The sequence below is a fragment of the Erythrolamprus reginae genome, chromosome 11 (genome assembly GCF_031021105.1).
Source record: "Erythrolamprus reginae isolate rEryReg1 chromosome 11, rEryReg1.hap1, whole genome shotgun sequence".
In the NCBI taxonomy this organism is placed as follows: Eukaryota; Metazoa; Chordata; class Lepidosauria; order Squamata; family Dipsadidae; genus Erythrolamprus; species Erythrolamprus reginae.
Genome location: NC_091960.1, coordinates 36,531,443 through 36,547,349, shown reverse-complemented (window position 1 = coordinate 36,547,349; position 15,907 = coordinate 36,531,443). Strand labels below are relative to the sequence as shown.

Here is a 15,907-nt window from a genome sequence, read left to right as displayed (position 1 = left end):
CCTTTGTAAGGATTGCCAATATAGGTTGCAGTATTAAATCAGCCCATTAAAAATTGTTCCTAATTACAAAGCAAAGGTATCTTCATGTCTCATTTGTAATGAGCTGTTTCAGCAAAATGTACAAGCTGTATCACTTCTGATTGGCACCCAGAAAACCATTGACTTGGACTTGAATCGAGATCAGAACAGGTGTTCGGTTGCTGCAAAGCAGAAACTGTCTTGGGCCAATGACTGTACTAATTGCATTTATTCCTGAATGTTTATTGGACCAATTTTAAATCTGTCTTAATGTCTCTTGCCCTTCTAGAGCTCCAGTGCTGGTTGCCCTTGCTCTCATTGAATGTGGAATGAAGTATGAGGACGCTGTGCAGTTTATAAGACAGTGAGTGGGGTTGATCTCCTGGGGGATTCTGTCTCCTTCCGCTTCTTCAGTTTTTGCCTGGAGGGGAGGTTTCTATCACAATGGTTGCAGCAATCCTGGTTTTGTGCAGAGGCAGCTGTGAATAAAACCTTACTTCAGACTTCCTCCCAGCTGGTGATGAGAAAAAAAGGGATTTGTGTTTGGGATTTCTGCTGGTAGTAGAGAAGGTTCCCTAAAGCAGTGTTTCCCAACCTTGGCAACTTGAAGATATCTGTTCTGTCGGGCTCTCTGGTAGACTCCTCCCGAAAATTCACAGGTACAAATTGCAGACACACACACATTTGAAAAGTCAAAACAATGTTCTTTATAATGAAAATTCACTTAAACCAAGCCCTCTTTTGGTATAGCAAAGAGCACTGGTCTCCAAACAAACTGGTAATTTCTACAAGTCCCTTATCAGTTCTGTGATACTTAGCTTGCAGCTGTGAGGCAATTCACAGTCCTTCTTCTTTCACAAAGTGACACACACTTTGCTCTGGTTTAGTTTCGAAGCGGGGAAAAATCAGCACACAAAAGGTCAAAGTCAGCAAAGCAGTCACGAAACACAAGGATCAGATAATCCTCCACAATGGCCAAACCCACAGGCTGCTCTTTATAGCAGCCTCACTAATGACCACAGCCCCACCCAACCACAGGTGGCCTCATTTTCTTTGATAATAATCTCTCAGTTGTTGTTGCCTATGCATCGCTCTCCGCATGCGTGGCTGTATCATTAACTCTTGTTCCGAATCCAAGGAGGAGCAAGAGAATTGATCTCCTTCTGAGCTGTCTGCCCCACTCTCCTCCTCCCTGTCACTCATGTCTTCTTGGTCAGAGGAGCCTTCATCATCAGATTCCACCGGGGGCAAAACAGGCCTGCGGCATGTGGATGTCCTTGGGGCAGGAGCTGGGCCAGAGCTAACCACAACAATATCTGGACTTCAACTCCCAGAATTCCCCTTATCTTCCAGTTTCTTCAAGTTGCCAAGGTTGGGAAACACTGCCCTAAAGGACATAACAAGCTTTAAGCAAGAGAGCAACTTAATGCTGACTTGTCTTGCTTTCTTGGGATTTTGGCCAACTCCTCTGGAATGTTTGGGCAGCCTGGATGTGGGAGTTTCCCTGCTGAAGGTTTTTCGTCCAGGTGAGAATGGTACCATTTCCATGGAAACTTACGTTTTCTGTGTAGCAAGTGCCCTTTAAGAGATAATCCCTACAGCATTTAACTGAAGAAAGGGGCTGCCGCTAGCAAAGGGGGCCTGTATTTCTTTTCATATGCCACATGTTTTTTAACGTATGGATTTATCTCACCAACCCAGCTTGCTTGTAAAATATATATATATTATCACATCTTTCCTCTAAGACATTTGGCAAATTAACGTCTCCCCAAACAATCCCATTTTATCCTAACACTTCTGATATTTTGATTGGGTTATGGACACTACTCTTTTCTCCTTGCAAAGAGAGGGACATTTATTTATTAAATTTATATGTGACCAGCTTCATGTGATTCTGGGTTGCTTGCAATAAAAGCGTAAACATAAAAGCATTACTTTTAACAACAGTTAAATAGATAAATGGTTAAAACCAAGCGTGTGGAGAAGACACGGATAGACATTTGTCTCTAACTCCAGTAGCAGGGCCCCAGGGCAACGGGCACAGCCAAGCTTTTAACTCTCCTCTGGAAGGCCAGAAGGGTGGAGATGGATCTCATCTTTGGGGGCAAGATGGTCCAGGGGTGGTCCTCCTTGACCTCACTAGCCGAAATTCCTCAGCTGACAGGATCTCCAGAAGTGAGTGCTGGATTGAGTGGAGGAGACCAAAGCCATTAGGGGCTCTTCCAATGCCATGAAAGGCTTTAAAGGTGACACTTTGAACCTGGAAGCAAACTGACAATCAATGCAGGTCCATTGCTGGGTCTTCCCTGTTGTTGAATTAATGCAGGTGGCAATGAACTAAATTGCAGCCTTAATAGAATCTGTGGACCCACTGTCCCTTGTGGGTGCACACGCCAATAACTTTATTTGTCTCGTGACTTGTTGTCATGGGGTAATAAAGTGGAAGGGCTGGATAGGATGCAGTTTTCAATTATTATTATTATTATTATTATTATTATTATTATTATTATTATTATTATTAATTAGATTTGTATGCCGCCCCTCTCTGTAGACTCAGAGCGGCTCACAGCAATGATAAAAACAATATATAATGACAAATCTAATAGTTAAACTCTAAAATAATAATAATACATTTTAAAAAGTCTAAAAAGCAAGGAACCCCAATATATAAAAAACATACATACAGTCATATCATACACAGAAAACTACATAGGCAGGGGGAGATGTTTCAGTTCCCCCACGCTTGACGACAGAGGTGGGTTTTACGGAGTTTACGAAAGGCAAGGAGGATGGGGGCAGTTCTAATCTCTGGAGGGAGCTGATTCCAGAGGGTCGGAGCCGCCACAGAGAAGGCTCTTCCTCTGGGTCCCGCCAACCGACATTGTTTAGTTGACGGGACCCGGAGGAGACCAACTCTGTGGGACCTAACCGGTCGCTGGGATTCGTGCGGCAGAAGGCGGTCTCGTAGATACCCTGGTCCGGTGCCATGAAGGGCTTTATAGGTCATAACCAACACTTTGAATTGTGACCGGAAGTTGATCGGCAACCAATGCAGACTGCGGAGTGTTGGTGTGACATGGGCATATTTGGGGAAGCCCATGATTGCTCTCGCAGCTGCATTCTGCACGATCTGAAGTTTCCGAACACTTTTCAAAGGTCGCCCCATGTAGAGAGTATTACAGTAGTCGAGCCTCGAGGTGATGAGGGCATGAGTGACTGTGAGCAGTGACTCCCGGTCCAGATAGGGCTGCAACTGGTGCACCAGGCGAACCTGGGCAAACGCCCCCCTCGCCACAGCCGAAAGATTATTATTATAAATTATTATTATTTCTTATATTTGTATGCCGCCCCTCTCCGTAGAATTGTCCACCCTTGGGGCGGTTCTGTTTTACTCAGGGACTCAGCGATCATGCACTAATGCCCAAAATGCTCTTGTGTTCCAGGAAGAGGAGAGGAGCCTTCAACTCCAAGCAGCTGCTCTACCTGGAGAAATACCGACCGAAGATGAGGCTACGCTTTAGAGATGCCAACGGGCACTGCATCGTGCAGTAAGCCAAGCCCCATGGCGATGTCTTTGACGCTATCATGGCCGTGTTTCTGGACTCGTGGAATCTGGAATTGTAATTCTTACACTGAGCGACATCCTGGCTGCCGTGGAGTCAAGGCTCCTCCGCCTTTCTCCTAATGATAATGATTGTGATCAACTCAAATAAAATTAAAACGAAACATTTCAGTGCAGGGTTGTCTTCTCGTGTTACAGTCTGAACACCGGCCAAGTGATGGGGGTTCCCTTGCTTTTCTGTATTTTTTGGTAGAAGAAAACCAAATTGACTTTGTGTTTTGAGGGACACCGGAGTATGTGCAGAAATTTGTAATGGTGGAGTAAGACGGGGAGCCCGAATGAGGTCCTAACCTGAATTTATTATTTTTTTTAGTTTTAGAAGTGGATTCTCTTTTCATTTTGTTGAAACCTGGAAGATAGAATTGAAGTTTTGTATGGTCCATGCGAGCGAGCAGCAGCCTTAAACCCTGTGGGGTGTTTTTAGAAACAGTGTGATAAATGTATGTGTGTATGTTTGCTGGCAACGGGTTGTTGTTTGTACCAAGGAGGGAGAGGCAGCGTCAGTGAACCTGATACTCTGGGCTAAAGCCCTTCACTAGGTGGTATCTACAGGTGTCTTTCAGGATACACCTGAAGAGGCACCAGGAAGAAGGCTGGGGCATGGGCTCATTTCATAATGCTGGTGGTTGTGATACTGTTTCATGCTCTTATTATGCAGATGTCCAAATTACACGATGGTGGGTATTTCCGATGTTGTCTTCAGTGCTGAGATATATTGCTCAACATTTGTCTACAGTTACATGTTACCTAAATGTTTTGAGTTAGAAGTTAACTTCCTGCAATTTAAGCAGAGGGAAAAACACCTTCCAGCAAAGACTCTGATGTTTTTGATGAAAACGTTTAAAATGCCAACTCCAGTATCATCCAGGATGGATGAAACAAGGCGGTACGTTTCCTCCCTAGAGAGATCCTAACAGTTGAGTCAAGTCTTCTCATGCGGCTTTTCCATCCGTTGGCAGCCTTTGGGCATTTGTCCGGCTTAGCCTCTCATAGAGTTCACCTTAACCACTGATTGCCTTGTTTTTAACTCTTCACCAGGTTCTTAAGGGAGACTTGCTGATCACATACTTGTCAACGCCTCATCTGTTTGTGTCGTCTTTGTGTAAAATATCGGGAAGCTGGGTTCAGTTTTGATTACTGATTTTCGATTAGGAAAGGCGGGAAGTTTTGTGTGTACGATTGTTCATTTTAACTTACTTCTCTGCCAAATTGCTTCAATTAAACTGAGTTGCTTGTCTTCCGGCTCAGTTTTGCTCTTTAAAAAATGTGTCTGCTGAAGATTTTTAATTTATATTCTCCAGTCTTTTGTGCAGCATCAGGCTCCAGTGGATTCCTCCAGCTGCTCCAACAGTGAACACACAAACAAGGCCTTCCAGCTGTCCAGCAGGGTATCTATCACATGGCATCACTTGATATACAGTCGTCCTTTTAAATATTTTGAGTGTAAAAAAATCATTAAAGCTTCCTGACAAACTTGTATGAAAGATGATTGTGATGATAACGCCACTCAAATCTCGATGTGGGTGACCTGGAGTGTAATCTTATGCATGTTGATTGAGAACTTCTTTAAATGTAGGGAAACTGACACCCCTGAATGTTTGTAAGATTGAAGTCTTGACTGATTTTAGTTTAATCTATCAAACCCTAAATCCCTTGATATTTTGCTTTTCACATTGCTGTAAAACAGTGCTTCCCAACCTTGGCCACTTGAAGATATCTGGACTTCAACTCCCAGAATTCCCCAGCCAGCATTCATCCCCAAACCCCCAACACTTTACCCTTAGATTATCCACGGTTGACCTCTCCAGATTCCTAAGAGGTCAGTAAGGGGCGAGTACAAGTGCACTCGAGTGCCTTCCGTCCCGTGTCCTATTGCTCTCCTATATGTCCTATACCTTTCTTCTATTCCTATATCTCTTCTTCCATTCTTTCATTGATATGTTCTATTCCTATATCTTCTCTTCTATTCTTTCTTAGACATATTTTATTATGAGTGTCTCCTCTATAACCTTCATCATGTATTTGGCTGGGGAATTCTGGGAGCTGAAGTCCAGATATCTTCAAGTGGCCAAGGTTGGGAAACACTGCTGTAAAACATACAAGTGGGATGTCTTACATTTAAGAAAGATCACGTTTATCTGGAAGCATAATTCGAAGAAGAAGAAATAGCGCCGCCTTTCCTTATTTCCTGCTCTGGCTGTCACACACGTGTATGAAAAGTGCACATCCTTGTAAGCAGATCTTATTTCCTAAAAAAAAAAATGTTATTTTGACCGAAAAATGCTGCAACATAATGTGTCGAAGTCAGATTTTAAAAAAATTCCTAAAGTTCTGCCCTAAACCTGTAAAATAATGGGATTTCTTTCCTTTCCCCTATGTATAGTTTTGTTCTCCCCCTTTCAGTTCCACTGTATTGTATTACAGTATATTAGCTTGTATTTCGAACCTGACAGAACTGGGTGGTGGGGGCGGGTGGGGGTGGGAGCAGTTCGGTATACAGGGCTACACATTCTGTCATAGAATAGAATTGCTGGAGCTTCAATGTGAGCCGAGCTTAATAGGCACAATTTCTGATTTAGCACTCGAAACATAGTGCAATAAAGTTCTTACTGTAAAGTCTCCTCTTTGCTTCTTAGTGAATTTGTTACAAAGGTCAGCTGTTGGGGTTTAGGGCAGACGTCCAAGGGCTAAACAAACTGAATAGTTTTGCTGCCGCCTCCTGGAAGATAAATGACTTTTATTTTTGGGTGTTTCCCCCCCTGTATTAGACCCAATGGTGAAGATGCATTTCTGAGAAAATCTATGAGACCGCCTTCTGCCGTACGAATCCCAGCGACCGGTTAGGTCCCACAGAGTGGGCCTTCTCTGGGTCCCGTCAACAAAACAATGTCGCTTGGCAGGGCCCAGGAGAAGAGCCTTCTCTGTGGCGGCCCCGGCCCTCTGGAACCAACTCCCCCCGGAGATTAGAATTGTCCCCACCTTCCTTGCCTTTCGTAAGCTCCTTAAAACCCACCTCTGCCACCAGGCATGGGGGAACTGAGATATTCTTTCCCCCTAGGCCTTTACAATTTATGCATGGTATGTTTGTTTGTTTGTATGGATGTTTAGTTTTACAATAAGGGTTTTTTAGTTGTTTTTAGTATTGGATTTACATGATGTTTTTTATTACTGTTGTTAGCCGCCCCGAGTCTACGGAGAGGGGCGGCATACAAATCCAATAAATAAATAAATAAAATGATCCACTCCAATTTACTTAATTCCCAAGCTTCTGACCCTGCAAAGCCTTTTTGTTAGGAATTCATGTAATTACATTTTTGGATAGCTATCGCCTGTCCTTCAGAGGACCTTGGGCAGGAAGGAAGTTTGTGTGCCAGTATCTGGCGCTGCCCGAATCTCTTTACTTGAAAGTCATTTGCATATATTTGATGATGTCAGAAAGTCTTTTTTTTTTCAAGATTCTGTAACCATTGCATGGCATTTAGGTGACAACAGTCACATAAATGCTGTGCCACACAGAGGAATTTATCAGCCCGAGTGTTAATGCCAACACATCCTTCTTTAAATGGCTGAACTTTCACTTCAAGATATGAGCATTCCTTAGTTACTGAACTTGATTTGATGCAAAAATATGATATGTAGTGGGCTATGGATTAACTAAATGCATTGTGAGATTTAGGCATAAATTAAGCCACAGTTTAGGCCCCCCAATCCATAAGACCTCTCAAAATGTCAAGAGATTTTTTAAAAAGAATTTTATATGACTTTTATATGTATTTGCATAGCAAATGTTTGTGTAGATTTAAAATGGCTTTCTATGTAATTAAAACACTTTCATTTCTTTGTGGTGACGAAAGATTGTTTTGGTACACATCTTTGTGAGACCTTCCAATGCATTTTTTAAACGAGGCCGTATAACCTAGTGCCTCATCGAATCTGAATCTGGCATTGACCCCATGGGCAAAGTTGCACGACAAACTAAGCTGTGGTTAGCTGTTTGTGCTTTGATGTGTCATGTAAACACAGCTATTGTATCCAGCTGTCTGAGCTGCATTGATTCTTGAAAACACCTGCTTTCTTGAAAGTTAACATTTCTTCACAAGAGCCAATTTTAGAACATGAATTTAGAGCAGTGTTTCCCAACCTTGGCAACTTGAAGATATCTGGACTTCAACTCCCAGAATTCCCCAGCCAGCATTTGCTGGCTGGGGAATTCTGGGAGTTGAAGTCCAAGTACTGTATCTTCAAGTTGCCAAGGTTGGGAAACACTGATTTAGAGTACAGGTCAGAATCTTGAGTTTTGTTAATAAGCTCTTTGTTAGTATGTCTTGGTATGAAACCTTCAACACACATTAAGCAGAGTTGTGATGTAGGAAATTTGGTTAGCCAGACAATGACAGACTTAGTATATACAATATTATTATTTACAAATATACAGAATCAACAATATAATACTCTAATAGTTTACAAACCACGCACACAGCAAGAATACAACTCAAGGCAAAATATATCTCTAACAAAGTAACTCCCCCCCAAAGGGAACAGTTTTGGCGCCCCCTTATGGCCAACCAGTAATAGTTCCTTAAAGATACAGTCTTTACATTTTACAGACTAACATAGTTAGTTACTGTATGGCAACACCCAAGTAGGTTACGTTCTATATACTACCACTCTTGTTCAGCCAAAGTCGGGGAACTGTAACTATGTTGGGGAACCATTCTCTGTGAGCGTGTCACTGCTCTTGTTCCTTCAATGCAAGACAACAGAAACTCAGCCATAAATTGGTAGCTCAGTTATCAGCGTAGGTTCATTCTGCAGCTAAATTTCCTTCACCCTGGTTTTTCAGGAGAGAAGACGTCAAGTAGTGTTAATCCTCTCCAAAGGCTGTCCATTTAAAAGAAAGGTTCTCACCATGCCTCATAAACTGGGCCACTGCAAATACTCCTAAAATCAGGGTTTAAAAGAGGCTTTGTTGAACAGTTGTAACTTTAACCTGGGTTATAGTAACATAGCCTCAGTGCCAAAACCAACAACTCCCTGAATTAGTGTCAATTGGCTGCAACCCTCCTCCCCAACTGAACTACATCACCAGTCATTCCCTGCCCAGACGGGTGTAACCAGAGGTGGGCAGAGGTTATTTTCTCCCAAATATGCCCATGTTACACCAACACTCCGCAGTCTGCATTGGTTGCCGATTAGCTTCCGGTCACAATTCAAAGTGTTGGTCTATAAAGCCCTTCATGGCATCGGACCAGACTATCTCAGGGACCGCCTTCTGCTGCACGAATCCCAGCGACCAGTTAGGTCCCACAGAGTGGGTCTTCTCTGGGTCCCGTGAACTAAACTGGCGCTTGGCGGTTCCATGGGGAAGAGCCTTCTCTGTGGTGGCCCCGGCCCTCTGGAACCAACTCCCCCCAGAGATTAGAATTGCCCCCCCCTCCTTGCCTTTCGTAAGCTGCTTAAAACCCACCTCTGCCCCCAGGCATGGGGGAATTGAGATACTCTTTCCCCCTAGGCCTTTACAATTTTATGCACAGTATGTCTGTCTGTCTGTATGTTTGGTTTTATAATAAGGGTTTTTAACTGTTTTAGTATTGGATTATTATTACATGCTGTTTTATTGCTTTTGTTAGCCACCCCGAGTCTGCAGAGAGGGGCGGCATACAAATCCAATAAATAAACAAACAAACAAACAAACAAATAAATAAACTGACACCCCCACTCCACACACACTGAACTACAACGCCTACTGCACCAGGACAGGTAGCAAAATCACACGATGGCAGGTGGCTAGGGTTGTAAACAACCAATCTTTCCATCCAAGTTACCGTTGTTTAGATCAGTGTTTAATCTGCCTGTTTATTTCACGTCAAGAGGTATATGGCACGATATTATCTGATTATTCCTATTGGTGCTCACCGGGCTGTGATGCCAAAGGCAGTTGAACAATTCAGGGCAGCTCTTTTACCAGGGGAGAATCGGTCATCTGCAAAGGATAGAAAAGCTTTGATCAGGCCATTGAAGCAGCTCCAACCTGTTTCCAGCTTGCCTCTAGGCCTCACCTGCTCCAGGCCACCTCCCTTCCTCTGACCTCCTCAAACACTGCCCAAATATTCCCCTGGAAGGCCACATCACTAGGAACTATTTTTCGGATCTGGTTTCTCCTTTCAAAGCTGGCTGAGGAGCTCTAGAAGTCGAAGTCCACAAATCTTAAAAGTTGGAGACCCCTGCTCTAAAGAACCATCCACAGTATAAGGATTGATTCTCCTGGTACCCCCAGGTATCTTCAAATTGCTTGGAATCTTCAGAAATATGAAGAAATAATCCATTATAAGAAAAGAGGACAAGATTGACTTTCCTTACTCTTTGCATTATTCCGATTGTCCAATAAGATAATAAAAAAGTAAGTCCTGCAATTAGTCAGGAAAAAAACAGATTAAGATGGGAAAAATGTATTCAGTGAATTCTAGAGACTACAAGTTTAAATATGTTAAAGGGTTAAAAAAGGTCCAGGAGGGAAGTGTTTTTAATAGGAAAGTGAACACAAGAACAAGGGGACACAATCTGAGGTTAGTTGGGGGAAATATCAAAAGCAACATGAGAAAATATTATTTGACTGAAAGAGTAGTAGATCCTTGGAACAAACTTCCAGCAGACGTGGTAGATAAATCCACAGTAACTGAATTTAAACATGCCTGGGATAAACATATACCCATCCTAAGATAAAATACAGAAAATAGTATAAGGGCAGACTAGATGGACCAGGAGGTCTTTTTCTGCCGTCAGTCTTCTATGTTTCTATGTTTCTAAGTTGTAGGCCAAGGAAATTCAAGTAGAATTCTTTCCAAACCAACAGATACAGAATAACCAGTACCTGGCTCAACAGTATTTATTTTATTTATTTATTCGATTTTTTAATGCTAATCTCCTTAGTTTCAAGGCGGCTTGCAACATGTTAGCAAGTGCACTTTAACAGAGCCAGCATATTAATTATAATATTAGAGTCTTGGAGTCTCCAGACAGGGGCAGCATACAAATCTATTAAATTATTATTATTATTATTATCATCATCATCATTATTATTATTAACTGGGATGCTAATGGGGCGTGGGGGGGAGAGGCTTCATCTCTTGGCTGTCATTTAATGATGGACCGACTTCTACAGCCCCGGCTTTTAATTGAGAGGTCACAACGCCAGTCATTCCCTGCCCAGACGGATATATAACGCAGCTGGGGATTAACAGCTTCCCGCTCCCTAGCTACAGGGGTAGGCAAAGTTGGCTGTTCTATGACTCGTGGACTTCAACTCCCAGAATTCCTGAGCTAGCATGATTGGCTCAGGAATTCTGGGAGTTGAGGTCCACGAGTCATAGAATGACCAACTGCCTACCCCCTGCCCTAAGCAGAAGAAAGTCCACTTACACGTGCTGGGTGGGCCTGGCCAGAAGCGCTCAAGTCCCGCCCTCCCCCGCCTCATTGGCTAGCGGGTAGGTCCCGCCCCACTAGCGTGCCGCCCCCCCTCTGCCGGCCTATCGGCATGCGAGTAGGCGGGGCTCCCGCAGGTAGGCGGCCGTTGTGGTGGAGGCGCCTCCTCCTTGGACTGGAAAGGAAGGCAACGAGGAGACCCACCCGCCGCGCTGGGAGTGGAGATGACGGGGACCGAGGAGAGAGAAAAAAGGGAGTATCCGTCTACTGGACCCGTGGGGGAAAAAACAACACCCCTGCGAGGAGCCCCCACCTCACCCGAGGCTGAAAACGACCCATGGCGTGTTTGAAAACCGTTCCCCCCCTTTAAGATTAAGAGCCTAAGATTTTTATTAATATGGATTGTTTCTAAACACGGCAGTTCCCCCCCCCAAACGCCCTCACTCTGCTAAACAAATAATTCCCTCCATACTGTCACGTTTTTTACTAAGTCTGCACTTCTATTTCTACTACTTTTTTCTCATCTTTCCTGTCATCCTTTTCCTCCCGCTCAGGACTGTATGACTGTAACATGTTGCTTGTATCCTAAGATTTTTATTAGTATTGAGTGTAACCTGAGAAAATATTACTTGACTGAAAGAGGGGTAGATGCTTGGAACAAACTACTAGCAGAGGTGGTTGGGAAATCCACAGGAACTGAGTTTAAACATGTCTGGGATAAACATGTTTAATTTATATATGGTATGCTTGTGTGTATGTCTGTTAGTATATGGGGTCTTTTTTAAATCTTTAATATTTTAAATTGTTAGATTATTTATGATTTGTTTCTACGTGTTGTGAGCCGCCCCGAGTCTTCGGAGAGGGGCGGCATACAAATCTAAGTAATAAATAAATAATAAATAAATAAACCTAGATCCATCCTAAGACAAAATACAGGGAATGGTATAAGGGCAGACTAGATGGACCAGGAGGTCTTTTTCTGCCATCAATCTTCTAGGTTTCTATGAATGAGGAAGGGAGGGAGGAAGGAAAGAAGGAAGGAAAGAAAGAGAAGGAAGGAAGAGAAAGAAGAAGGAAGGCAAAGGAAGGAAGGAAGAATCAGTATAAGGGCAGATGGACCAGGCGGTCTTTTTCTGCCGTCAGTCTTCTAGGTTTCTATGAATGAGGAAGGGAGGGAGGAAGGAAAGAAGGAAGGAAAGAGAAGGAAGGAAGGAAGAGAAAGAAGGGAGGAAGTAAGAATCCACAGGAACTGAATTTAAACATGCCTGGGATAAACATAGATTCATCCTAAGATAAAATACAGGCAATAGTATAAGGGCAGACTAGATGGACCATGAGGTCTTTTCCTGCCATCAGTCTATGTTTCAATTGCTTCCTCATTGCTTATTTGACCCTTATGACAATCATTGTGTTGTGCCTCCTGACTCTTGACAAACGTATCTTTTTCTTTTATGTACACTGAGAGCATCTGCACCAAGGCAAATTCCTTGTGTGTCCAATCACTCTTGGCCAATAAAATTCTATTCTATTCAACATCTATTCAGATCATCAATGATATACATATACATACATTTTTAGTCGATCAACCATAAACCAGTATTCTATTTTGCACCAATTTTCCATTCCAATAACAGCAACAAAAATAGGAACAGAATTGGAAAGGACCTTGGAGGTCTTCTAGTCCAGTGTTTCCCAACCTTGGCAACTTGAAGATATCTGGACTTCAACTCCCAGAATTCCCCAGCCAGCATTCGCTGGCTGGGGAATTCTGGGAGTTGAAGTCCAAATATCTTCAACTTTTCTAGTCCAACCCCCTGCTTAAGCAGGAAACCCTACACTACTTCAGAGAGATGGTTATCCAACAACTGCTTAAAAACTGGTTGTTGTTGTTTTTTTCTCATTAAGTCGCGGAAACCCTGTCTGGCCCTTGCAGAACTCTTGGAACCTTGCTTGAAAAACACTGGTCTAATGAAAAGAAGGACCAGGGTTGACCTGATACCAGGGTTCCAATATCTCAGGGCCTGCCCCAAAGAAGAGGGAGCCAAGCTGTTTCTCCAAAGCATTTGTGGGTAGAACAAGAAGCAATAGATGGAAACTAATCCAGAAGCAATTTGGAACTGAAATTATCATTTCCTGACAGCTTTCCTCCAGGTGTGAATGCTCTAACACTGGAAGTTGTAAAGAAGAGATTGGACAACCATTTATCTTTTTTTATTTGGGTGTCAAAAGGCTGTGCACGTGTGTCCGATAGGCCCATTGGGTCATTTTTCGTCATCATCGGGGTTTAGGAGGCTTTCCTAAAGCCTGGGGAGAATTAAATCAGCCAAAAAGGAGACCAAAATAAGCTGCAACTAACATAGGGTAATGTTGTGGTTAGCTCTGGCCCAGCTCCTGCCCCAAGGACTGTGGATGTGGGGGAGACATCCACATGTTGCAGGCCTGTTTTGCCCCCGGTGGAATCTGCTGATGAAGGCTCCTCTGACCAAGAAGACATGAGTGACAGGGAGGAGAAGAGTGGGGCAGACAGCTCAGAAGGAGATCAATTCTCTAGCTCCTCCTTGGATTCAGAACAAGAGTTAATGATACAGCCACGCATGCGGAGAGCGATGCATAGGCAGCAACAACTGAGAGATTATTAGCAAAGAAAATGAGGCCACCTGTGGTTGGGTGGGGCTGTGGTCATTAATGAGGCTACTATAAAGAGCAGCCTGTGGGTTTGGCCCTTGTGGAGGATTATCTGATCATTGTGTTTCGTGCCTGCTTTGCTGACTTTGACCTTTTGTGTGCTGATTTTTCCCTGCTTGGAAACTAAACCAGAGCAAAGTGTGTTTCACTTTGTGAAAGAAGAAGGACTGTGAATTGCCTCACAGCTGCAAGCTAAGTATCTCAGAACTGATAAGGGACTTGTACAAATTACCAGTTTGTTTGGAGACCAGTGCTCTTTGCTATACCAAAAGAGGGCTTGGTTTAAGTGAATTTTCATTATAAAGAACATTGTTTTGAATTTTCAAACGTGTGTGTGTGTTTGAAATTTGTACCTGTGAATTTTTGGGAGGATTCTACCAGAGAGCTCGACAGAACAGGGTAATACCTTGCACGACTCGGATATGACTCCACTTGCCACCTGTGGCTCATGTGCCATATACAATGGAAACACCTTGAAAATCCAGATTTGGAATCCAGAGTTGTGAAGCTCCCTTGGAACAGTTTTTGTGGAAACTGGGTTCTGTACGTGTCCGTTGAGCTCTGCAGTGATTTTAGGAGCTGAGTTCTTGCGATCCGCTCTAACAATTCGCTTTAGAGTCCGACGGTCTCTCTCAGACCACTTCGACTTTCGACCAGACCTGTGCTTGGCTGAGGATGTTTCCCCTTCTCTTTCCAAAGCAGTCATGACTTTTGAGACATGACCTCTTGAAACGGCCAACATTCGGGCACTTTCTGTGACACTAGTGCCTGCCATTCGAGCACCAACAATTTGGCCTCTTTGAAAGTCTGAGAAGTCTGCCATTTCTAGAAGGTTATCACCCATTTCCTTAAATTTCTGTAAAAAAAAAAAAGGTACGGTAGTTTAAAAAAACATATCAAATAACAGAATTTAAAAAAACATTAAAATATGTCAAGTTTTGATTGATTTGAACATGTTCAAACATTATGATGCCAAAAAGGTAAGTGTTTCCATTGTTTTGTCCACCCACTGTTTGCCATCACTGGTATAGGATTTCCTGCCTTAGCAGGAGGTTGGATACGAAAAAATCCAAGTCCCTTCCAATTCTATTCTATTCTATACCATTCCATTTAATATACCTTTCCTTTAATGATCTAACATTCTTCAGATACACTTAGCACTTGGTTTCTTGTCAGCTTTAAAATATGTAGATTTTCATTTGCTTAGCTTTCCTTTCTCTTGAACAATAAATTGTGTATTTTTTCCTTGGGTGGGTTTTTTTTTTGGTGATACATGCTTTGCTTGTAAACTTTTAAGAGAGGAAGCAAAGTACGGTGATAACTTTTTCTTACAAACTTAATTGGTTCCGGGACGAGGTTCTTAAGGTGAAAAGTTTGTAAGATGAAACAATGTTTCCCATAGGAATCAGTGAAAAGGTGATTAATGCGTGCAAGCCCAAAATTCACCCCTTTTGCCAGCCGAAGTGCCTGTTTTTGCACTGCTGGGATTGCCCTGAGGCTCCCCTCCATGGGAAACCCCACCTCCGGACCTCTGTGTTTTTACAATGCTGCAGGAGAATCCCAGTAGGGGAATCCCAGCATCGCAAAAACGAGTGCTTTGCTGGCAACGGAAGTCTAGAGGTGGGGTTTCCCAGCGAAGGGAGCATCAGTGAAATCGTAGCATCGCAAAAACACCTCTGGGCCTCTGTGTTTTTGCGATGCTGCGATTTCACTGAGGCTCCCCTCACTGGGAAACCCCACCTCCGGACTTCCGTTGCCAGCAAAGCGCCAGTTTTTGCACTGGTGGGATTCCCCTACAGCTTCACAAAAACACGGAAGTCCAGAGGTGGGGTTTCCCATGGAGGGGAGCCTCAGGGGAATCCCAGCAGCACAAAAACGGGCGCTTCGGCTGGCAACAGAAGTCCAGAGGCGGGGAGGGTTTGTAAGGTGAAAATAGTTTATAAGAAGAGGCAAAAAAATCTTAAACCCTGGGTTTGTATCTCAAAATGTTTGTATGACGAGGTATCACTGTAGTGCACTGAGTGGAGTTACTGCAGTTACAGTCTGCAGAAGGGAGGGAGCAAGTAGGGAAGTTTTTCTTTTAAATCTTAAGAAAACCAAGAGAAAGAATGTGCTTTTGATACACCCTCATTTAAACTCTCATTAAAGACTTGGCTCTGA

General features: G+C 43.3%; 1 protein-coding gene across 3 annotated transcripts in view; it reads left to right on the top strand.

Moving 5' to 3' along the window:
* Positions 1–3,751, top strand: part of PTP4A2 (protein tyrosine phosphatase 4A2) — a 29,264-nt gene extending 25,513 nt beyond the window's left edge. For all 3 annotated transcript variants that reach the window (XM_070764453.1, XM_070764455.1, XM_070764454.1), the window contains 2 exons: positions 308–382; positions 3,462–3,751. In XM_070764453.1, the coding sequence (XP_070620554.1) occupies positions 308–382; positions 3,462–3,570 (184 nt within the window). In that variant the 3' untranslated portion in view covers positions 3,571–3,751. The remainder of the gene's footprint in view (positions 1–307; positions 383–3,461) is intronic.
* Positions 3,752–15,907: the final 12,156 nt, after the last annotated feature.